This window comes from Aulonocara sp. 'chitande type north' Nkhata Bay, linkage group LG9 (genome assembly GCF_057382095.1).
Source record: "Aulonocara sp. 'chitande type north' Nkhata Bay isolate Kocher_YH1m ecotype deep benthic linkage group LG9, A_spYH_male_GT1.1, whole genome shotgun sequence".
In the NCBI taxonomy this organism is placed as follows: Eukaryota; Metazoa; Chordata; class Actinopteri; order Cichliformes; family Cichlidae; genus Aulonocara; species Aulonocara sp. 'chitande type north' Nkhata Bay.
In genome coordinates this window covers 10,888,429-10,913,079 of record NC_141352.1, presented here as the reverse complement: position 1 = coordinate 10,913,079, position 24,651 = coordinate 10,888,429, and the positions used below count along the sequence as shown (strand labels likewise).

The following is a 24,651-nucleotide window of genomic DNA, read 5'->3' as shown; positions in this document are numbered from 1 at the left end:
GTACCGCTCTCTCTCTCTGCTGATAGAGTTAATTCCAGCAGTCTCTGTCTCACGCTTTCTCTCATCTGTATGACAGTAATCATTCAAATACGACCATTATCACAAATCGGTCCACACGGCCATGACAAAACCTCAGAGATGCATAGGAATGGTGTTCAAAAACTATTTCATCTTATGTAAATAAAACAAAAACAAAAGAAACCTTACACCAACCATGGTGTGTAGTCTGTACAGTCAGTGGTTTAGGGGAGTGTATGTGCGTAAGAATGGTGTATGCATTATGTTCCTAAAGGCAACCAAAGTCCAACAGGGTGTCTCATGGGACAGTGCCCACCAGCAACTGAGCTCTGAAGGCTTTTAAAAAACCCTGGCCCAGGTAATGTCAGTTTCATTTATTGTAAATGGGAACTCCACCCCTCTAATGACTGCAGACAAAACACACAAACAGGACAAAAGGAAGGCAGGGTGGAGTGGGCCATCACACCATATTTTTTAAATTACCCTTTGGATTCCAGTCTTTATGGGACTAATAAAGGTTTACCTTATCTTATGTGATAGGACTGTCTATGTTGGTCTCCCAAATCCACAAAAAAATAGTTAGAGATGGGGTATTTTCTTTTACAAATGCATGTGTAATTAATAGAAGCCGTAGTGTCAAAAAAAAAAAAAGGGAATCTTGGTGCCTCCCAGTGGATAATGGCAGCAGATACACCACCTGTTAAAACTGAGGTTAAGTGCACGAAAACCTTTAGAATGTCATAATAATTTCCCTGGTGTTTCTAACCACAGCAGTGTTTAGAAAAATCTACACTACAGAAGCTCGACACAGCATCAAAATGTCAGTATCGAGTGTCCCATCCCTACCATTTGTTTTTCAATCTTGTGTTGCATAAGGTCAGACAGAAAATTTATTTTGTACTTTGGTCAGCAATCCAAAGAGTAACTTCTTAACACTCATCAAGAGAATAACATTTATTGTATGAGTTTTTGTAGAAAACAGTAGCATTACATGAACATTTATGAGATTTATAATAGCTCAGGTTGGTTTTAATTCAACACGAGTAACTTAATATTTGAAATACATAAAAAATGAAAAAAAACAACACTTTTTTAAAAAAGAGAACACATAAAATTGACCTGTGCAGAGTCTATTTTTCAATAATAACAAAAACACAACAAATTAGACTGTTAGGTATAGATATTTATTTAATTTGACTTTCATTTACTAGACAAAAAGAACACTGAACAACTTTTTAAAGCCACATTGGGATGAACATTCTATGAAAAAATTATATGATACATACATCATATCTAGATAGATAGATAGATAGATAGATAGATAGATAGATAGATAGATAGATAGATAGATAGATAGATAGATAATATACACAATAGATTTGAGTTCGGACATATAGACTACATTTAGAATGGATACAAGAAGTACTTTTATCTAATAATTAGTCTTAGGTCCAAAACTTGTATTATTAAACTTTTGTTATTAAACCCTACTGACATCCAAGGACACACTGAAAGATGTGTTTTTATTTTATATTTGTTCTGATAAATTAAAGCAAATTAATGCTACACAATTATCTACACAAAGTGTGGATCAGAGATTTTTAATATATTTCATATGTTCACATATGGGTACACAGGGTGTCTTGTTTCCATTATGCTGATTGTGTTTAGACAGTTTATCACATTGATTTAATCTCTTGCAAGAATGGAATGAAAACGTAAAATGCTCTGGTGCAGTGGAGCAAGGAACCTGTACTGAGCGACTCGCATTCCCATTTTCCGTGCAGCTTCCACCTCTTTAAACATCTCATCTGTGTAGTACGTGCACCTGTTCTCAGCCACCATGCGATCAATCTTGCTGATTAGCTCATCCACTTGCTTTCTGTCACTGCTTAGGTTATCAAAGACATGGAACCTTTTTCCACATCTTAGGATAATGTCTTTGAGACCTTGGTGGCCTTTATTTACATACTCTTCTATTGTCATGTCTCCAAGATCGCCACCGCGGGTGAACAACACAATCATGTAATGATTAGCCTGTGGCCCAAACAGCTCCTGCAGGGCTTCCACAGAGTTTTTTTCTTCTTTGGTGAATCGACCGACTTGAAGGACCAGCAGGAACACGTGAGGACCTGGACAGGAGATTTCAACACATCTCACAATTTCTTTTTTGATGATTTCTGCGGATTTTCCCGTGTCCAGAATGCCAGGTGTGTCTACCACACTAACTACCCTATTACCAAACTTCTTCACACGTTGTTCACAAGATTCAGTCACTGACTCTGAACTGGGAGAAGAAAAGAAATATTTTTCTCCCAAGATGGTGTTTCCAACTGCACTTTTTCCCACACCAGTTTTTCCAATCAGCACAATCCTCAAGTCAGCCTCTGCAACACAGATTGCACCAAAACAATATACCATGCCAGAAATCAATAGCTCAACATCTCAGAATCTCAGTTTGGGATATTAACTATACACAGGTAGAGCTTACCTTGTGGAAATAAAGCCATATTTTATTTGAAGTATTGCCCCGGCAGAGGTGAGAGCGATGAATGTCAATGTTTCTGTTGAACTCAATACTTATAGCTCCATAGCTGACACGCCTCCAGTACTTGCATAACAGGTTTATGAAATATTGACAGAGCAGCACAGCATAAGTGAGGAAACAGTAAGGAGAAGAAAGATTTGTAGTTGTTTAAAGTATGAGAACAACTGTTTTTCACAGAAAACTATATTTCAATTGCCCTTGGTAACTTGCATTTTCTGAAGAGGAAAATTAAAATTTTTGTATAAAACTATATAAACACTTTATAGGTGTTTGTGTAAAAGTTTATAAAAATTGTGTTTCACACTTTGAATAATAAACCCCTTGCATTACTACCAAGACAAAGACTACATTAGTACTACTTAGTAAGTTGTAGTTCTGAACCATAAATAAATATAAATACCATCAAAGGCCACCTGTGCTGGAGGTGCGCAGGACAAGCCCAGAACACCTCACCCAGGAGGCACCAAGAAGATATTCTGTTCGGATGTCAGTGCAGCAGGATGGATACATTTATTTATATATCTTAAACACTGTAGTTCAGACAGACAACATGTGTCTGACAAATTCATAGGTATGAAAATATTAGAGATGGCACGATACCACTTTTTTATGTCCGATACCGATACCGATATCATAAATTTGGATATCTGCCGATACCGATATGAATCCGATATGGTGTTTTTTAATCAACAAAACTGTTTTTTAAATATCTTGCTGCATTTTGTATAAGTTCATACTCAAGTTTAAAACAACAACTACACTAAAGCTATTCTGTTATACCTGTATGCAAAAAAAAATATTTCATAGTACAGCAATACTGATCAATCTAATAAACTTAAACCTACACCATCCTCCCTATTCTGGTATTTTAAAGAGTACTTAGCATAAATATTAAGCAACCTAACTAATAGGGTTCCAACTCCCAGCAACAACAAAAATAAATAAATAAAAAATAGGGAACCACCCCTCACGCTCCACCTCATGATGCTTAATCGCCGTAATCAACCTTAATTTGATGCAGTGTGAAAAAAAAAATGCACAGAAATCAATTATTTTTCAAGAAATATTAAATAGATTCAACATCTTTCTTCAACAAAATTGCAGACTGCACAGATGGTACCTTCCCAAAGGAAAAAGTACTATAGCTTACTAGGGTATATATATTAGACTTAATAGTTACTATATACAGTAATGGACTTCTATTCATTTTGCATCAAATTAAAACTTTGGCTGTCAGATAATTATTTATTAAAAGCTAGACATTTTAAATGAGAATAAGAAAGAAAAGTATGTCTTTGTGCCCCCTTTTCCCTGTTAATGCCCTATCGGCCCCCCTGGCTAAACTTTGCTAGATCCGCCCCTGCACAGTTACCAGCCTCAGCTATGTAGAAAAAGATCCTGGTGTAGAAAGTAATATTAAATAAATTCTAACAACAGCTGATCAAGCTTAAACGTGCTGCTGTTGTTCAGCCGCTGGTTTCCTCTTTCTGGTGCAAAGTGGGCCAAAAGCAAACTAGAGACACGGACTCGTGACAGAAAAGCCGATCAGCTGATCGTTAAGCAGTTTCATGATTGAAGTAGCAGCAAGAAGAGGCAGTCGCTCCATATATCGTTTGTTAAGCTTAACGCAGGAATGCTTTACAAACATTCAGAGATGGACTTACACACTTGCTTTACTTCTCTCGGGATAACTTTGTCGGAGATGAAATGCCGGGTTGCTAGCGAAGCTCCAAATGCTATCCAGACCACCGACAGGTCCCGCATGCCACAGCCGCTCTATCACGTGATGTATACTGCTCCGACGTGCTAACCTGAGGTGAGTTACGGTGTGTTGCAAGTTTTGTGAGGTGCTTTCGTGATATTTAATGGATCGGATTACATTTTTTATTTTTCTCCGATATCCGATCCAGTAATTTAGGTCAGTATCGGACCGATACCGATACGTAATATCGGATCGGTCCATCTCTAGAAAATATTAATCATATTTTCTACTTAAATGATCAAAATTGGTCTCGGTGGGTCAGCCAGAGTTGAATCTGTCCAAAAGAATCAAAGGCTCTGTAAGGAATCAGGAAACCATGTCTGATGGGACAGATACATCATGGATTCAGACCAGATCAGGGCAAGATCCAATGCTGATTTGCAACAGTTAAAAACTAACAGCCTGATTACCCCACATACATATTTTATGATTTTTTTTTACTCAGAAGTACCACTGCAGGACTTGGGAATGCATTAGCAACAAAAAACTTAATTTGAGCCTGAGAGGGTTAACAGTAACTGAGTAAAAGATGTAGGAAACCAATTACTTATCAGTGAAAACTGATGTTGGATCAGATTAGAAATGGTTAAGTTAGGGAACCTTAAAGCAGAGTTTCTGTCAATCGAATTAATGGCAAAAACAATTAAATTCTCTATTAAATAAGCTTGGGTTGCTACATTCTATTAATTAGATTTTTTTAAGATTGTTCTTTAGACAGTACAACAATGAAGAGTAGACAAAGGCAGTGAACTGGAGGTAAATTACATGGTTTACCCAACCATCCAAATTGTGGGATTCAGGTGTTCCAATCTCTTCTTTAGCCACAGATGTGTAAAATCAACAACCTACGGATGCAGACTGCTTCTACAAACAATTGTGAAGGAATGGGTCGTTCTCAGAGTGGTACCAGGATAGGATGCCACCTGTGCAAGTCCAGTCTTGAAATTTCCACGTTCCTTAATATTCCACTGTCAACTGTTGGCAGTGGTATTATAACAAAGTGGAAACAATAGGGAATGACAGGAACTAAACCATGAAGTGGTTGGCTACACGAACCTGTTCATTTGTCTAATTATTTTTCTTCCCACTGTGAGGTGTGTCTCTTCTAAGTCCCTGTTTGTGCATGGATTAATCATCATCATGTGTCTTTTAGATCCCAACAAGACTGCTCAAAGGAGGGCTACCATTAGTTAATGCTTCAATCTTAATTATGATCAACCTCTCAACATATCTCTGTCATGGTTCTGGGCCATGTGGGCCCAGTATTCTTAGTTTCTTATATTTTTGTATTTCGTTCCTTATTTAGGCCATGTTTCCTAAGTTGTCCTGTTGTGTTGTTCCTTATTTGACTTCCCCTTGTGACTTTTATCCCCTGTGTGCCCCGCTATGTATCTGTGAGCCCTCATCTCCCCTCCTTGTATCATTCCATGTTTCCCCAGCCCACTATGCCCGCGCTCTCTCTCTCCTCCTGTTTGCACCTGTGTACTTCCTGTTTTACTTTGACAGTCTCCCGTCAGTGTTGTTTACTCCTGGGTCCACCACACACATTTCCGCCCGGTCTGCCTCCGCAGACCGTGACAATCTCTCAAACATCCTTGAAAGAGTAGTTGTCAAACAGCTAACAGATCATCTGCAGAGGAATGGTTTATTTGAAGAGTTTCAGTCAGGTTTCAGAGCTCATCACAGCACAGAAACAGCTTTAGTGAAGGTTACAAATGATCTTCTTATGGCCTCTGACAGTGGACTCATCTCTGTGCTTGTCCTGCTAGACCTCAGTGCAGCGTTCGATACTGTCGACCATAATATCCTATTAGAGCGATTAGAACATGCTGTAGGTATTACAGGTACTGCACTGCAGTGGTTTGTATCATATCTATCTAATAGACTCCAGTTTGTGCATGTAAATGGAGAGTCCTCTTCACACACTGAGGTTAATTATGGAGTTCCACAGGGTTCAGTGCTAGGACCAATTCTGTTTACATTATACATGCTTCCCTTAGGCAGCATCATTAGAAGACATAGCATACATTTACACTGCTATGCTGATGATACCCAGCTCTATCTGTCCATGAAGCCAGATAACACACACCAATGAGTTAAACTGCAGGAATGTCTTAAAGACATAAAGACCTGGATGGCCGCTAACTTTCTGCTTCTTAATTCAGATCAAACTGAGGTTATTGTACTCGGCCCTGAAAATCTTAGAAATATGGTATCTAACCAGATTCTTACTCTGGATGGCATTACCTTGGCCTCCAGTAACACTGTGAGGAACCTTGGAGTCATTTTTGACCCGGATATGTCCTTTAGTGCACATTTTAAACAAATATTTAGGACTGCTGTCTTCCATTTGTGCAAAATCTCTCAAATTTGAAAGGTCTTTTTTTAGAATGATGCTGAAAAATGTGTTGTGCATTGCATAACAATGCATTTCTTTAACAAATACATTGTTAAAGAAAGTACATTTGTGGGTTGAACAGTTTAATTATGTGGGTTATGCCTAAGACAAACTTGTCCAATCGTCTGTGCCAATGTGAACAGCTTATTCTGCTACTGAATCTTGTTACGTGTCATTTATCGGATTGGATGATTGAAGTCTGTATTGGCAGTTTAACAATTTATTAATTTAACAAACAGAAAACTTTGTAGAATTTAGACTAATCATCACCGCAACAGCTTGGCACCTCCTCCTCCTCACAAGAGGATGAGGATAAATGTCTATGTATTTAGTGCTAAGTTGATGTATTGTGGAGTGGTGTTCCCTGGAGGAGAGGGAGAAGGAAGGTGACACAGCAAATGAAAGAGTGTGGCCTGGTACCTAAGTAATCCGGAGACAGAGGAGTGCATGAGCACATGAGTACTTAAGTATGCTGCGTTACAGGAAAGGTGAGCCCAACATTCACACACACACAAACGCAATTGTAAGAGACAAAGAGAAAGATAAAGGATAGCAAACCACAATGGAGATCAGGATATACCAAGGAACATAACATTCAACCTCAAACAAATAAAAAGAAGAATATTCTAGTATATACTAAAATATCTGGGATAGAATTTTCACACAGGGAATGTGATGGAATGAAGACAGCAAAGCAAACTGAGTCTTTTCATAATCGTACTAGTGCATTTCATAACAGTACAATATCATGAAAAGGTTCTTTGTTCTAATAATTTCATGAACTTTCCTATATTCTTATTCACTTCAGTCTTTTACATTTTAAGTTTTATTCCCAAATTCTCTGCAGGGTTTGGATTCAGCTAGCATAAATAATCAGCAGGACATGAGACTTCAGCACATCACACAATTTATTTTTGCTCGTGACCTCTTCAGTTTGTCTGGTTTGGGTGTTAGTGGATGAAAATCAAATTTTTCTGACGAATTCTCCACCACAAAGATGACACAACTGAATGTTAAAAACGTTATATATAGCTTCACACATGACACACCTCCAGCATTTGCATAACAGGTTATTAAAACAGACGAAGATCGGCACAGCTTGCAGACGCCACACAGCTCGTCTTCTTCACTTTGCTAAACTGGACTGAAGGACTGAAGGACTATGTCTTCTAGTGGGTGAAAATGTTCTGTAAATAGAATTTTTAGTTGTTTTGCTGAAATGAAAAGAAATGCATAGCAAATGGGAAAATGAACCATGTGACTTATTGTTTTCACAGAAAGGAAGATTGTAGTTGTTATCCTGGGAAGAGATGAAGTCTTGAAGAAAGCTCTAATAACCAACATCCTGGGAAAAGATTTATCCAAACTAGATAAAAGACAAGCTTTGAAAAAGATTGAGATCTATGTAAATGATATATATGAAGTCATGTTTACGCCAGACTTGTATGCAGAATTTAAGGACATACAAGACTTGTTGTGTATTAATCGATATCCTGACATGTGTCTGCTGGTGGTAGAACATGGCTTTTCACCAGACGATGTTCGGAAGCAGATAGAACATCTGAGCAATAAGACTGAAAAACCTGCAGAAGAGTTTACGGTTTTGCTTCCACTGAGTTATAAACCCACAGATTACTCGTTCATATCCTGCACCATGGAACAGGTTTTCAGTGAGCTCGACAGACTGGCTGAAGGCAGAAATCTGATGCTAACTAAAACAAAGTAAGGATGAAAAATAACATAATGCTTTATGGTATTTTTCATGTATTTGTGGGGGAAGGTTGCTATATTACTAAAACACAGGTATTAAGGCTTAATTTGAACATTAGGTCCACAGGTAATCCTGTTGTGGCGAAGGCGTGTTCCCTGGCTCAGCTGCAGAGGAGGGTGGTGCAGTGCACTCAAGGGACAGTGTTGGTTGGAGGATGAGGTGGACATGATTGAACTAATGAGGTTTCACCCTTTTTATAGTGAGATCAGAGATCAGAGACGGGAGAGTGCGCAGACAGCTGGAAAGCCAGCGGATGTGTGTGCCGAACCAGGAAAACAGCCTATAAGTGAAAAATCAATCAAAACCATTAAACAACCACAGGAACAGAGTGTCGGGTCACGGTCCTTTGTACCTCTTCCACGTTTGTCAGCACCACGCACTGTGATGGCAATGCCAGGTAAACCACAATCTATACAGTGTCTTTCAGACTTGTTCAGACTGATATCAGTTGGAAGTTCATTATTCAAAACTATGTCGATGTTTCTGAAATTCATTACAGGAATCAATACAATACAACACTTCCATACAGGAAAGCGTACCAGCAACAAAGTGAACCTTGTTCTCCTGGGAATGTCTGGGACTGGAAAGAGTGCGAGTGGAAACACCATCTTTGGAAAGCCAGTCTTCTTCTCTAGACCCAGTTCAAAGTCAGTCACCAAAGATTGTGAGATAGCAGAAACAGAGATAAATGGCAAACATGTGCGTGTGATAGATACTCCAGACATGTTTGATGATGACATTGAAGAACCAGTTAAGAACAAATATCTAAAACAGTGCAAAGAGCTCTGTGAGTCACACCCTTGTGTGTATGTACTTGTGATGCATATAAGCAGATTTACAGATGGTGAGAGAAACATACTGAAAAAACTGGAAAAAGCTTTTGGGAGGAATGTTAAAGAACAAACTATCATCCTGTTCACTAAATCAGATGATTTGCATCGTGCTGGAAAAATGCTGGCTGATTTTCTGCGTAGTTGCCAACCTGATCTGAAGGAAATGATTCAACAGTTGGGCAACAGATGTGTTCTCTTTGAGAATAACAGATCAGGTTCTGCTCAGGTGGAAAAGCTGCTGGACACAGTGATCATGGTGTTAGAAAAACAGCAGAAATTATAATGTCATGTGTCAGATCATTTTCAGTGTACAGATATAAAAAATTATAAAAACTGGGTTTTCCTCTATATTTCCTCTATATGTATTATTCAAGGGTCTACCTGAAACTATAAAGTGCCTTGAGACACCTGATGCTGTGATTTGGAGCTGTATATATAAAACTGAGTTGAACTAAATTAAATTGAAAAAGGTTTGAGCATGACATTATTTGATGTATTAAACCAGTAGATCTTATAAATCTCATAAATCTTATAATTTTCATTTTTAGGCTTTAATTCACTTTTTTTCTACAAATCAGCAAATGAAGGAGTGATGGATTTAAAAATTATGTTGGGTTTTTTTGTAATTGTTGTTTGTGAATCTTGGTCAGATTAATCAAGCTCATAAAGTGTAACAGCAACAAATTATTGCTGAATTCAATAAAAGTTATCAAGTGCATCTGGTGTCTCTTTGGATAAACAGATCATTGTTAGAACCTTAGTTTTTTTGTTTGGTCCACTGTAAAAACATCTCAGGTATTTATGTTATTATGTAGAAGTGATTGAGCTGCAGATTTTCCAAGAAACCAACTTCCGAAAAGACTCCTGTGATGTACATAAATACATAAATATCCATATGCTGGACTTTAAAATGTAATGTGGTGAAAACCTGTTAAAAGTTTAAATTTAAAGAATGTGTATAGAATGGGTACCTTATATTAGACAATGAAAATATAAAATTAACTTAATTTCCCAATGTAAGTACTGCATATTTCACAAACAAATAAGTAATTAAGAAATTATTAATAACAATCTATTCCAGCGTGAGAAAATGCACCCAAAGGCATTTTAAAATCATTCTAAATATGATTTATACTCCAACGGCCTTATTCAATGAATCCTTTGATGTCATGAACCCTCAGTTATATCTTTTAGTTTATTTATCTGTTAATTTATTTAATTATTTAATTTCATTTTATGTTATGTTATATTTTTCTGGAACCAAAACTGTATCCAGGTGCAGTTTCAACAACCATCACTATTATTGTCGATGTGTCGCCATCTATTGGACATATCATGAATAAGCCAGGATAAAGAACTTTTGTTGTTGCAGCACTATTTTTTTAAATTTTATCATTATTATTTTTTTGCCTGTCCTGTTTGGTTCCTTAGTCATCAGAATTGTTCTCTGAATGCCAATAAAGATATCCAACAGATTTACTTACCAAGTGGATCATCAAGTTGATCCATTTGATCAACGTTTATTTTATTTTATTTTATTTTGTTTTATTTTATTTTGTTTTCAGTTGTTACGAAACGCAAGGATGAAAGGCCCAAAAGCATAGAAACACCTGCGTTTTCAAAAATACCCGTGTAGGTGCGGACGTAGCGTAAAAGAGTTAGTACTGCATTTTATTACTACCTGTAATTTATTGCAGATTACTTGTATTTGATTAATTGTTTACTATATGTTTGAGGTGTGAAATAAACTGCAATGGATATTGCAAACAAAATATGGGTGTGAGTTCCCAAAAAAGTTTGGGAACCACTGTGCTAGATGGTGTGGGGAGCCAAAGCCCCGTCCCCCAGGGCATGAAGCAGGCATGGAGGAGATCCAGGCTCCAGACATCCAGAGGCCCCAGAGTGCGAGAACCCAGGGAGGACCATCAGAGGGGCAGCCGTGCCACTCTCCTGGGAAGAGCTATGGAGAGCCCCAGATGAGGGGTCACTCAGCAGCCACGGAGCAGAGGCTAGAAGTGGCTGCAGTGACATGCCCGCAGGCTCTGCCGGCAGCCAGCTGCACGAGGCTTGAGGGCCCCCCGCACCCGAAGAGGCCCGACCAAGCCACGGGCGTCAGGCCCCACCAAGCTGCTGCCAGGAGTGAGTCGGTACCTACCTGAGCGTCCAGCCCCGGACACCAAGAGCCACCAATGCACTGAGGCCTGAGGGCATCAGCCACGAGCAGAGGTTGCGGTGAAGGGAGATAAGCCTCCATACTTTGGATGGCCTGAGATGTTTCCAGAGAGGTGGAGTCTAAGACCCGACCTGACATATACACACAGACGAACATGAACACACAGACACAAACGTGCATTCCCACCCTCATGCACACATATACAGATAATCAGCACTCACCCGTAAAGACAGACACAAATGGAAATTGTACACACAATCATACTCCCCAAACATACTCAAGATAATACCCCAGGTCCAGGTACCCTCGCCCACAGAGGGGGAAACTGCACCTGCAGGAGATGTTACCCTTTCCAAGCAGACTGCCAGTGCAACAGGGAGATCCCGCATTTCAGACCCCAATCGGACGGCCAGCCCCTTCACCCAGATGGCTAACAGAGAACAGGGGTGTGTGAAGACTCCATACCTCCCTCCTCCCGCTCATGTGTAGTGTTGCTAGGGTTGTTCTAAAGTGCATTTAAAACACAGAAGGTGCTTCCTGGCAGAGAACAGCAGGTGTTAGCACGGCCCCTCCCGAGAACCCTCATTGTCTACATGCATTTAAAATTGAGAGGTGGGCACCGGCGCCAGAGGTGAGGTTGAATACACAGACCGACCTCTGGACGCCGTACTACGTGCCCATCCTGAAGGCCCTATATGTATGTGTTATGAGAGTGTGAGTAATGTGGATGTCTAAGTTGTGGAATACAAATGAGACACAGGTGGCCAGAAGGGGACAGGGTGGGATGCTTCCCCTGCACCCTAGTGACACACCTGCACCCCAAGGCCCTGCATGTGTGGGCGGGTTTGGTGGAGCGGGAAGAGGGAGGCAGTCGGGATGGCTGAGCCCTGTGGATCCACTCGCAGCACTATTCAATTCAATTCATTGTACAGTGCAAAATCAAAACAACAGTCACTTTAAGATGCACTATATTGCAGGTCGACCATACAATAATACGTACAGAGAAAAACCCAACAACAACCCAACAAGCACTGTGGCGGCAGTGGGAAAAGAGCTGAATTTTTCTCAGTGTTGAACTCTGTCACTGTCTTTAACTTTCAGGTACACACAGAAAGGTACAGTTGCTTTATGTCAATTTAGTGGAATAAAAATGAATTATGAGTTGTACAAAAATGCCAGTGTGCCATCATCTACTGAACATTCAATGGATAATCTCTTAAACATGAATCTAATATTCAGCTTAATAATTTTATTCTTAGACTTCTTGATTTACAGATTAGAAAAGATGTTGCATTTGGATAAATGAATAAACTGTGCTGAATGATGCAATTTAATTAATCAAAAAGGACATTTTTAAGCCTAATCTAAAAAGTAGATTGTGTGTCTTGGAACCCAAACTGGAAACTGGTTGCACAGAAGAAGGGCCTGAAAGCTGAATGCTCCGCCTTCCAATTTCAATCGATTGCATGGTGGCAGAAAATGTTGGCTTATGTTATAGAGACGCAATGTACGAATATGTTGCCTCCCTAAGATGATGACCAGAGGGGCAACTGGTTTCAACAACCTGTGGTGCTGTGATAAAGAATAGAAAAAGGGACACACGTTGAGCTGAAGTCAGTTTCACAACAGGAAGGTTTATTCTTCACAACAGCTTAGAAATGGCCTTATACTTCAGTCCAATTTACCATACATGGCCACAGCTTCCTGAGCTCGACACTGTATTAATCTCTGAATACAGCTTTGACGAAACATAAACAAAATGTTGCTTGAATCCATTGACTATATCACATTCACAGTGTATCACAATAAACACACATTTGTTTTACAAAGATAAACAAAACACAATAGTGTACTCTGTACTTCATTTTTAACTACATTTACAAACATCATGAAATGAACTCGTTTTTAAACATTTTAATTTTCGTTCAGCACTAAATTATTTATGTGAAATGTATTTCCACTGTACTGTAACTGCAGATCTAATATTTAGGAGAAGACTATTCCAAAGTCTGGGACCTGCCACAGAGAAGGCAGAGATTTGAGATAAGTCTGTGGGATGGGCAGCATTAACTTTGAGCTAGACCTCATGGTTTTTAAACACAAAGGAGCTCAGACAGGTAAGAGGGAACTTGGGTGTTGAGTGACTTAAAAACAAAAAGTAAAAGTTTTAGTTGGATCCTGTAGGGGACAGGAAGCCAGTGTAGGTAAGATAAAAGTGGGGCTATATGCTCTCTCTGTTTGGTACCAGTTAGCAGGTGAGTACTTGCATTTTGGACCATCTGAAGACAATGAATGGAGGCCTGGTTGAGACCAAAATACAATGAATTGCTGTAGTCCAATCTGCAAGTAAGGAAAAGGTGAATGACACATTCGAAGATGTTAGCCGGGAGGTATCATTCTAGAATGACATGTAGAATGACATTCTATTGTATTGTATTTTCATTCTATCTGTATTCTGTCATTGTATTGTATTATTGTATTTTCATCTATCTGTCCATAGCAGTATAGTATTACAACATGGCATTTGTGTCTTCTGTGTCTTCTGTGTCTAAGGGGCGATCGTGGCTCAAGAGTTGGGAGTTCGCCTTGTAATCAGAAGGTTGCCGGTTCGATCCCCGGCTCCGACAGTCTTGATCGTTGTGTCCTTGGGCAAGACCCTTCACCCGTTGCCTGCTGGTCAGAGGGCCCGGTGGCGCCAGAGTCTAGCAGCGTCTCCTCTGTCAGTGCACCCCAGGGCAGCTGTAGCTGCCATCACCAGTGTGTGGATGACTGGAGGTGTAAAGCATTTTGGGACTAGAAAAGCGCTTTACAAATACAGGCCATTTACCATTTCTAACTAAAATGGGAAAATAGGAACATAAATAGTGCCATCATTGCCAGACCTGGCCCTCAAAATAAAATATGCTTTATCCTTGAATCATTTAGTTGCATGTGCTCAAGACAGCGACACATAAAGGCATTCGTAAACAATTACATTACAGGTCACAGATGGATTTTTCCATTTCAGTGCAGGAACCTAATAATGAAAAAACACTTACTTCTTAGGAGAATTTTTATGATGCGAACATGTCATTAATGTATACAAACACACCACATGCCTTGTGTTCATGCAAAATATTTGTCCTCAAACTGTGTTTTATTTGTCCCTGCATTATGAATAAAATTTGGTAAATATAATTTGTCCCTGGCAATGAAATATAATATGTCCTGATATTTCTAAGAAGGAAAAAAAAAGGAGAAACTGAGATTTTGGTTCCATCCAAAGAGACAGCAGCAGGCAGAATTTCATGGTGTGATCTTGAAGTTGAAGGTGAATGAGGCTGGTTTTTTAAATGCATTTACAGCCCAATGCAAAACCACATACTGTAGCTGTTGCAGCAGCATGGTTTTGTCAGAGAAAAGTCCAAGTTCTGAAATGAGCTGCCAGCCGTCCAGATCTTTCACCTATAGAGAACATTTGAAGCATTATTAAACGAAAAATACATCAAAGACGACCACAAACTCTTACGCAGATGGAAACCTATAACAGGCAAGAATGGGATTGAATACAAACACCAAAACTCCAGAAAATCATAACCTCACACCTGCCCAGATGTCTTCAAACTGTTTCCAAAAGAAGAAGAGATGCTACGCCATGGTAAACATGTCCATGTCCCAACTATTTTGAGACCAGTAACAAGCATAAAATTTGAAGCGAGCTCATTATGGACAGTTTAAACATTTGTCATGTCATTTATTTTCTGTTGTGAACAACATTTTGGCTCATGTGATTTAAAAGTCTTTTAGTTTTCATTTTGAACATTCTTGGAATTCGCGATGTACTTTTAAATCTTAGTTTTATCTGTTCTGATGGTGAAGTGTTATTTTGTTTCCTTTTGTTATGTCTAACTAATATTATTATTATTATTATTATTATTATTATTATTATTATTATTATTATTATTGTCTAACTAATATTATCTTTCAAAGTATAAAAAGCAAAGTTTCAGGAGAATTATATCTTATTATTATTTCTGTCATTTTAATCTCTCACAAAAAATGAATCATATGAATTTGAGTTGATTGATATTGATCTTCATATTAATATATTTATATTAATATATATATTAATAATTTCCATTCTGTTCTGCATGTTGCCTTCACTTCTCTAAACATGGCATCTGTGTAGTGTGTGCTCCCGTTTGCTGCCAGCATGTTGTCCATCTCTTAACAAGCTCCACCACTTGGTGGCGCTAAATCAATCTTTTCACAGATGTGGAACCTGTTGCCAGCGCTCTGAATGATATGTTGAAGCCCTGACTCAGTTTCACTGGCGTACAGCTGTATGGTCGGGTCTCCAAGCTCACCACCACAAGTGAACAGAAACAATCATCTGCTTATTTGCTTCAGGGCCAAACAGCTCTTTCATAGTTTTTGTCTTCTCTGGTGATTTGACTGACTTGACCGACAGAAACACCTGAGGAACTATACAGGAGACTTAAATGCATTTAACAATTTTTTTGTTGATCAAATACTTGATTTTCCAGAATCCAGAATCCCTGGTGTCTTCCACACTTAGTAAACTGTGTCACAGTTTTGTTTTTGTTTTTACAATATCTCAGTCACTGATAATGAACAGGGACAAATCAGGACCTGAAACACAATTCACAACTTCAGTGTAATCTGTGCATGTAAGCCTCAATGAATCTGAAAGTATTTCAACATTTTTCATACATAATCTGCTTGAACTGAATTGATAATTAGACATCATGCAGAAAGAGAAGATTAAAACTCGTTCTTGCCTCATTGAAATGTATGTTGTTTTTATCGTGACTGCTGTCACTGAACAGATGAGAGAGATAAATGTTAAAGCTTCTGTTAACTGCATTGGTTATTTATAGATACACCTCTGACATGCCTGCATTGGTTGGATAACACCCCCACATAATAGAAACACAGTGCAGCTCAGCTTCAGACACCACACAGAGTTTTGCTGCTTGTCTAAGGGAATGTCTCACGGTAAGTTCACTTGTAGACTTTTCTTTTATTTGCATTAGTTAAAAAACCATTGTTAATGAATAAAATGTAGATATAAGGAAAGAGTGTTTAATGATTACCTAAACATGAGATACAACATTACAGACAAATGATTTGATGTTTGTCTAATGAGCTTGGAAAGACGTTTTTCTTTCCAGTCTCCTTAGACTTATAACCTTCTCAGACGAGTTCATGTTTGTTTTCACAGACAACATACATGATTTTTACTGCACAACACTAGGGGAATACTTATCATAGTAACTTTTCAGTTTACACTGCTAAAGTGTTTGACAAAGCCTTGAAAACTGATATAGCATCTTGTGTAAACAGTTATCTGTTTTTTTTACCCAAAAGAAAACTTATGAAATATAAATAAATGAAGGTGAAGAGTTCAGAATTCTGCTGCCACTGACATATGAACCTACAGATTACTCCTCCTAATCCTGCACCATGAGTTGCCTGCCCTTCAAACTGAAAAAAAGTGTTAAACAGACAAAATCCAGACCATCAGAGGCAACTAGCAAGAGGTGAAGGTGGAGAGTAGAGAGTGGCTGATTTATAATTACAGTTAACTTCATGTAAATCTGCTTTCAACAGAAGATGCTATTAAATAATTAATTGTTATGAAACAGCAAACAGTTTACTGCTAAGTTAATATGTTCACTGTTACAAAACTTCAGATTTGGCCATAAATCACAAACCACAGCTAGGCTACACACTTACACTGACACAGCAACGAGCGGTAAACCACAATCTCACTCAGCACTTTCCCTTAAAAATGATTTGTGTGGTGGCTTATTTAAACAAACCACTATGCTTCATAGAAACTGATACAAAAACTCTCATTTGTCTATTTTATTCAGGTGGCAAACATAAAGAAAAGCCCTACAGTGACCCTAAGAAGAGATCAAAAAGTATGAACTGTGCTTATAATGTGCCTAAAATTAAAGAAAGTAAGTGTTTGTTTTAATGTAACTTTAATCTGTTTCTCTCAAATTATCATTATCGTAAATCAATTCAGGAAGACATACTGTCACCACAGTGAACCTTGTTCTTCTGGGAATGGCTGGGACTGGAAAGAGTGCCAGTGGGAACACCATCCTTGGACAGAAACTCTTTGTTTCTAGACCCAGTTCAATGCCGGTCACTAAAAAGTGCCAGATGGAAGAAACTGAGAAAGAAGGTGTACACTTATGTGTGATTGATACTCCTGACATCTTTGATGATGACATGAAATCATCAGTTAGGGACAAACATGTAAAAAGGTGCAAACAGCTCTATGAGTCAGAACCCTGTGTGTTTGTACTTGTGATGCATGTGAGCAGATTTACAGATGGTGAGAGAGACATACTGAAAAAGTTAGAAAAAGCTTTTGGGAGGGAAGCTGGAGAACGAACAATTATCCTGTTCACCCGAGGAGACGACCTACAACAGGCAGGACTGGGGTTGGAGGATTTTTTACATACCTGTCAACCTGATCTGAAGAAAATACTTGAAAAGTGTGGCAACAGGTGTGTTGTTTTTGAGAACCACAGATCAGATTCAGCTCAAGTGGAAAAGCTAATGGACAACGTGATCAGTGTGACAGAAGAAAAGCAAAAATGATGACTACATTTATCAGATCAGAGCACTAAAATACGTGCCATTTCCTGCCTCAAGTAATAAATAGGTTAGAGCATTAGTCTGTTTCTTAAAGTGCTGTATATTGGATTTATAAATAGCTTTATGTCTTATTTTACAATGTTCTAAAGTAGCCTACATCCAACCAAGATGCCACGTAGCCTGTTTCCTGCTTCATGTCTTCCTTATGTTTTCTAGTCTCATTGTTTCCACAGTGTTTCTTTGTATTTTTTATGGATTTTGGTTTTCCTTCAATAAAAGATCCCTGTCTGTCTGCATTAGGCTTCTGATTTCACAGTCTAACCTGACAAATGGGATTTTATTTATTTATACAAGTCACACCAGTTTTAAGATGACACATCATAAATGCATGTTCGTCTTTCTTTGATGATTTTAGCGTATGTGTCTGTTCACCAACTCCTGTGAGATGCCTTGATCAGATACACTATGATACCAGAATTATCAACAAGCACCGAGAATCCAATCTGACAAACGAATATTTTAAGATTGTTAACAATATTCTGAATTTCAGTTTCAAGTTAGCTTGAAAATTCAAATTTTCAATGATATTTTATGCAGTTCTACCTCTGCTGCTGAGTGGAAATGTAGGTACTAGAACACAGGATACACACCAAGAATACTTCTTCAGACTAACAAATTAATAAAGTTTGATGTGCTTCAAAACTGGAGTTATTCTGTGCGTTGCCAGGTAATGGTAAATGGTAAATGGCCTGTATTTGTATAGCGCTTTACTAGTCCCTAAGGACCCCAAAGCGCTTTACACAACCAGTCATCCACCCATTCACACACACATTCACACACTGGTGTGCCAGGTGTTTCATCGGATTCGAGGTGTTACCTCCTTTGACAGTATCACCTTAAAGCACTTGTTGCAGGCTGCTGAGTTTGCATCTTTTGCTGTGAAGTACAGCCAGACTTTGACCGCTTCGCCTTGGGCATTTTTAATCTGTAGCTCTTCTCTAAAAGAACATACGTACCTGTGCCCACCTACTACACTTGCAAAGGTAAAATGATTGGCTAGAATCAAAAGTGTATGACATCTCAAGAAAAAAAAAAGCACCAAAATTGTTGTGGTCGTGGGTCGGTGACCCAGTGTTTTTGGTTTTTGTACTTTCGCTTTTGATTTCATAATGGTTTGTGACTGTTTGTGTTTTGGGTTTTCTGTCCTAGTGTTTGTAGCGCCCTAGTTTCGTGGTACTTCCTGAGTTCTGATTTTTAGGTTTTGTTATTTTACCTCCCAGTGTTTATTCTGTGCTCCCTCTGTTTTGTGTCACCCCTACCTGTGTATCCCTCTAGTGTAGATAGGTCTCTGTGTAAAGCCCGCGTCTCTGTGTCTGTATCTTCGCATGTGTTTTGAGTATCCTCTTTTATTGTGAAAGTCTGTCTTATGCCAGTGTGTTCAGTTTGCGTTTCCCCTGTCTCGTCTTGTTGATCACAATCAGCTGTGCCTCCCTCCTGTGTGTAGTTGCCTCGTTCCCTTCTGTGTATTTATAGCCTGTGTCCACTCATGTTAGTGTTTCTCCTAGAGTCTTCCTTTCAGGTCCGTTTTGTTAGTTTCTTCCAGTCTAGGTTTGTTTCTGTTTGCCGCATTTCAGTTTGTACCACCAGTGTGTTAATAAAAGCTCGCTCACATCCAAGGCAGTGCCTGCGTCTGGATTCTGTCTCACACTCACCACACGTCTGCCCCCGCAGCCGTGACAGAAATAAAGCACCGAAATGTGCGCTGCTTTTCGGTCTGGTTACTACCGTTTATGTCAGAACTGGTGCCATCATGGCACCGGATACCCTTACCCATCCCTAACTGTAACCACTGTTGCTACCATGATATTACTTGGATATTTACTGATTTTTACTTTGTTAATTGAGTATAACCTTTTCATTCCTCATGTAAAATCTGCACATATATTTTTGAATTCAGCTGAACAGACCTACAATGAGCAGTGAATATAGGAGAAGCACATGTCAGCTGCTCACAGCCTAAAACTTGGGCTGCCTTTTTTTCCTTTACAATCCAATGTCACGTCTCTCATACCTGACATTGTCATTTCAAATTTCAAAATGAAGATCTCTATGTCTATGTTATTATTATTTACTGATCAAACTTCACAGCTTCACATTTTTCTCATGTCACATCATTATGAAAAAATGTGAAAGATGATGCTTCATCATTTTCAAAAATAAATCATAACATGACACAGGATTTACCTTCTCTCTTTCTCCCATGCCTTTTCAAACTTTGTTTTTTTATCTAGCAAAATGTGGTGTGTCATAGTTGATTAGGCTTGTTCTCTTTTGAATAGCCTTCGTCTTTTAACCTTTATTTCGCTTTCTATTTCTCTATCAGTGCATCCAAACTGAAGGTAGCCATGCGACCGCAACTATGGACAACGTTAGAAACAGGAATATTTCAGGAATTCAATGGCCTCACGTCAGTAAAACATTTAGACAAGTTAGACTGGATGTTGGTTTTGTTTGTTATTATCACATTTGTTTTTCTTCTGAACACACATATCGATTTTTGTTAGTGACTGAAAGGAATCCATTTCATCGGCATTATCTACATTTTTTGTCATGGAAGACAGAAGCCACTCAAATCTCTACTGAACATCACTGATTCAAATCGTAGAATTCTCTGTGTACTTATAAATGTTTGTCTCCTTGTGTTCTACAGTATACATAATAATTCATCTCGTTTGATCATATACACATTATCTTATACACACACACATAAGTTAACGGATAAATGTGAGTAACTTGGAGGTTATACACATTGGGACAAGATGGGACAACATGACCTGGGAAAAGTCAAAAAGTTGAGCTGGCAATAACATTCAAATATAAACACCATCATCATTGCATACATTACTCTTTAATTGGCTTTATATGACTGTAGGATCTTTAGCTTTCAAAATAAAGCATCTTGAGGCAACTGCTGTTGTGATTTGGCACGGTATAAAGAAATAAAATAAATACATAAATACGTCCATTTTGTGTCAAGTAGATCCCAAAGAGAAGTTCTTTCTTTGAAAAGTCTATTTTTAACAAGTTGAATGAAATCATGAATCTTAGGGATATTTCTTGCTAAACTTTGTTACGTTGAGGCACCTTATTTTTCTTTAAAATGCATATCATTCAAGTCTTTCCAGCTTGACATGGTTGTTTTACAATTCAAAATTAATCTAAAGTAAAAACTGATATCATTTCTTGACTGCCACTGACCCCAAAAGGTTGATTCTGTTCATCTGTGTGTTTTCAGTGGCAGAAACGTTTCGTCACCCATCCAAGTGACTTCTATTAGACTCCGAGTTACATTTGCAGGTCATTTACTGAAACATCAAAGCACAGAAAAGATTCAACACATCATCTGCTAAGATGAAATTGTTTGACTTCTACGAGTCACATAAGATGAGGACATAGAGAAGCAAAGCTTCATGTTTAATATGTATACAAAGGATCATTAACTTATGAAAAAGTGTGAAAGATGACACTCCATGATTGCTTGCTCTCTTTCAGATAGTCGTCTTCTTTTAATCTTTATTTCAGTTTCTACTTCTCTGTACATACAAACTGAAGGTAGCCATGTGACAGTTACTATGGGCAACATTGGAAACAGGAATATTTCAGGAATTCAATAGCGTGACTTCAGTAAAAACATTTAGATAAGTTAGGATTTTGGTTTCCATTTGTTATTATCAGATTGTTTTTTTCTTCTGAACGCACATATGGATTTTTGGTGACGGAAAGGAATCCATTTCATTGGCATTATCTTATCTTTTCTGTCAGTGGAAGACAATGCACATGGAAGCCAATGGCCTTGGAGTTACTCAAATCTTTACTGAACATCACTGTTTCAAATCTTGGAATTTTCTGTGCCCTTACAAATGTTTGTGTTCTTCTGTTCTATGGCATCCATAACATCCATCCTCTTCAGGGGCACCGGGGGCTGGAGCCTATCCCAGTTGTCTTAGAGTGAGAGGCAGGGTACACCTTGGACAGGTCGCTAGCCTACTAGCAGAGGCAGTATATTAAGAACAGGAAACAGATGCAGACAGAAAAAGCGGAACTAGGCAGAGGGTAGCACACGTAATCACTCCACCAGCAACACAAACATAAACATATCAAGTAAGGGCAGAGTGTAGCGCAGAAGTTGTTTTGATCTAAACTGTGTATGACGTGAGTACCAAAATAACACGGCAGGGACCTGACTATCATATAGGTCATAGGCTTCTAGTGCTTCAGATCTGCAAGTGACTTAGCGCTGTGCACAACTCTCTTCCGGAAGATGATTGAATAAAATGATTATAAATGCATTGACCACTCTGACTCTGCGTCTTCTCTGTCTAATAAAAGAATAAAAAGAACTGGGTCCAATAACCCAAACTCTTTCATGGCATGCATTTTCCGTTTCTCTTTGCTAATTCTCTTTTGCTGTTTGAACAGTATAATGTCCTCATAAGCTGATATCAGGCCCTTGTAGAGCAAAATTTAGTAGTTTGGTCTAGACAACCCAAAACGTGATGTCCACAAATGTGGACGCCAGCTTTCTTATGTTGGGCCGTCTTATTTTCCCTTAGACTGCATATAAGTCATGTCATGAGTTTCCTTCTCTCCCTCTTTCATGCCTTTTCATACTTTTTTATGTACCAAAATGTGGTGTGTCATAGTTGATTGGGCTTGCTCTCTTTCGAATAGTCTTCGTCTTTTAATCTTTATTTCACTTTTTACTTCTCTATCAGTACATCCAAACTGAACAAAGTGAAGGTAGCCATGTGACAGTAACTATGGACAACATTAGAAACATGAATATTTCAGGAATTCAATAGTCTGAATTTAGTAAAACATTTGCACAAGTTAGACTGGATTTTGGTTTTGTTTGTTATTATCAGATGGTTTTTTATTTGTTTTGTTTTGAACACGTATGTTGATTTTTGTTGCTGACTGAAAGGAATCCATTTCATCGCCATTATCTTATCTTTTCTGTCAGTGGAAGACAATGTGCATGAAAACAAAAGCCCTCAAATCTTTACTGAACATCACTGATTCAACTTTTCTGTGCCCTTACAAATGTTTGTGTTCTTCTGTTCTATGGTGTACCACCTTTAGAAGTCAGTCCAGCAAAGGAGTGAAACAGAGGCAGAGTGCCACCGTTATAGAAACTGAAGTCATCATTGTTTAAAACAGAAAACAATTCACAGTTCGAATTAACACAAAATATTTAATTGACTAAATTTATCTTGTGTCTCCCAAATGTATGATATATACATAACCACCATGATTTGATGCCCATATACAAATCAGAATAGATGCAACAGAGACAATAAATACTTTAATAGCATAGCTTATGTTATGATTATTATAAAATGATGAAGAGAGAGATAAAGTCACATAATAATATTTTGCTTTATTATTTCTTTATGGGAAATCAACATATATTGATCCTGCACACTGTGTGTGATCATGAACAAACTGTATATTTCATGTAGGTAAAAAAGCTGTCCTATTCAGAATAGAATAATTACAATTAACCACAACACTTTAATCTTTCCCAAGAATGATGCGAAAAAGTTTGATACGTTTACACAATGGCTCAGTGAACTTGTACTGCTGCAGTGTGACTCCCTTTTTGCGTGCTTCCTCCACCTCTTTATACATGGCATCTGTGTAGTGCGTGCCCTTATTTAATACCATCATTTTGTCGATCTTCTTGACCAACTCCACCACCTGCCTTTTGTCGCTGCTAGTGTTGTCCAAGACGTGGTACCTTTTTCCACAGCTTTGGATGATGCGTTTAAGCCCTGGCTCAGCGTCACGTACATACTGCTGTATGGTCATGCTTCCAAGATCACCACCACGGGTGAAGAGCACAATCATGTACTTGTTTGCCTCGGGGCCAAACAGCTCCTGCAGGGCTTCCACTGAGTTTTTCTCTTCTCTCGTGAATCGACCGATTTGGATGACCAACAGGAATACGTGAGGACCGGGACAGGAGACTTCAACACATTTGACGATTTCACTTTTGATGAACTCATCTGATTTTGAAGTGTCCAGGATCCCTGGTGTGTCTACAACACTAATCACCCTGTTACCCCACTGTGTCACACCTTTTTCACAAAACTCAGTCACTGATGCAGATAAAGGACAAGATCTGAAACGCTCACATCCCAGGATGGTGTTCCCAACAGCACTTTTTCCCACACCAGTTTTTCCAATCATCACAATCCTCAAATCAGGACCTGAAACACAAATGACTAATTTGATTTAACCCATATATACAGGAGTTTTACAAGAACCAAAGTGAAACTGAGAAATTTTGATAGTTTTCAAAGGAAAGTAAGTAAAGACACAATGATTAATAATAAGTCTTACCTGGTGGAAATGAAGCCATGTTTTCTCTTCACTGTTGTCGCTGCACAGGTGAGAGATGAATGCTAAAACTGCAACAAACATGTTGCTTTTTATAGCTCAACAGATGACACGCCTCCTGCAGTATT

At 38.6% G+C, this 24,651-nt stretch overlaps 4 protein-coding genes across 4 annotated transcripts; 2 read left to right on the top strand and 2 right to left on the bottom strand.

Annotated features, from left to right (window-relative positions):
• Positions 1-1,707: 1,707 nt before the first annotated feature.
• On the bottom strand, positions 1,708-2,528 carry LOC147321669 (GTPase IMAP family member 7-like). Its single transcript, XM_086305097.1, has 2 exons — positions 2,510-2,528; positions 1,708-2,405 (listed from the first exon to the last, which is right to left on the bottom strand). Exons 1-2 carry the CDS (start codon positions 2,526-2,528, stop codon positions 1,708-1,710), a joined length of 717 nt encoding a protein of 238 aa, XP_086161223.1.
• Positions 2,529-7,837: 5,309 nt separating this feature from the next.
• LOC147321668 (uncharacterized) lies at positions 7,838-9,939 on the top strand. The gene is made up of 4 exons (XM_086305096.1): positions 7,838-7,898; positions 8,004-8,448; positions 8,698-8,894; positions 8,997-9,939. Exons 1-4 carry the CDS (start codon positions 7,889-7,891, stop codon positions 9,611-9,613), a joined length of 1,269 nt encoding a protein of 422 aa, XP_086161222.1. The 5' UTR covers positions 7,838-7,888; the 3' UTR covers positions 9,614-9,939.
• A 6,495-nt stretch (positions 9,940-16,434) lies between these two features.
• On the top strand, positions 16,435-18,624 carry LOC147321667 (GTPase IMAP family member 7-like). The gene is made up of 3 exons (XM_086305095.1): positions 16,435-16,501; positions 17,383-17,433; positions 17,541-18,624. The coding sequence occupies exons 1-3, from the start codon at positions 16,492-16,494 to the stop codon at positions 18,122-18,124; spliced, it is 645 nt and encodes a 214-aa protein (XP_086161221.1). The 5' UTR covers positions 16,435-16,491; the 3' UTR covers positions 18,125-18,624.
• A 4,755-nt stretch (positions 18,625-23,379) lies between these two features.
• LOC147321666 (GTPase IMAP family member 7-like) lies at positions 23,380-24,580 on the bottom strand. Its single transcript, XM_086305094.1, has 2 exons — positions 24,527-24,580; positions 23,380-24,393 (listed from the first exon to the last, which is right to left on the bottom strand). Exons 1-2 carry the CDS (start codon positions 24,543-24,545, stop codon positions 23,696-23,698), a joined length of 717 nt encoding a protein of 238 aa, XP_086161220.1. The 5' UTR covers positions 24,546-24,580; the 3' UTR covers positions 23,380-23,695.
• Positions 24,581-24,651: the final 71 nt, after the last annotated feature.

What these genes read in the sequence shown, in the direction of transcription:
- LOC147321668 (XM_086305096.1), top strand. An exon ending in CTGATGCTAACTAAAACAAA is followed by an intron (nt 8,449 to 8,697) that starts GTAAGGATGAAA and finishes CCCTTTTTATAG; the next exon opens with TGAGATCAGAGATCAGAGAC. An exon ending in CACTGTGATGGCAATGCCAG is followed by an intron (nt 8,895 to 8,996) that starts GTAAACCACAAT and finishes AATTCATTACAG; the next exon opens with GAATCAATACAATACAACAC.
- LOC147321667 (XM_086305095.1), top strand. An exon ending in CCCTAAGAAGAGATCAAAAA is followed by an intron (nt 17,434 to 17,540) that starts GTATGAACTGTG and finishes AAATCAATTCAG; the next exon opens with GAAGACATACTGTCACCACA.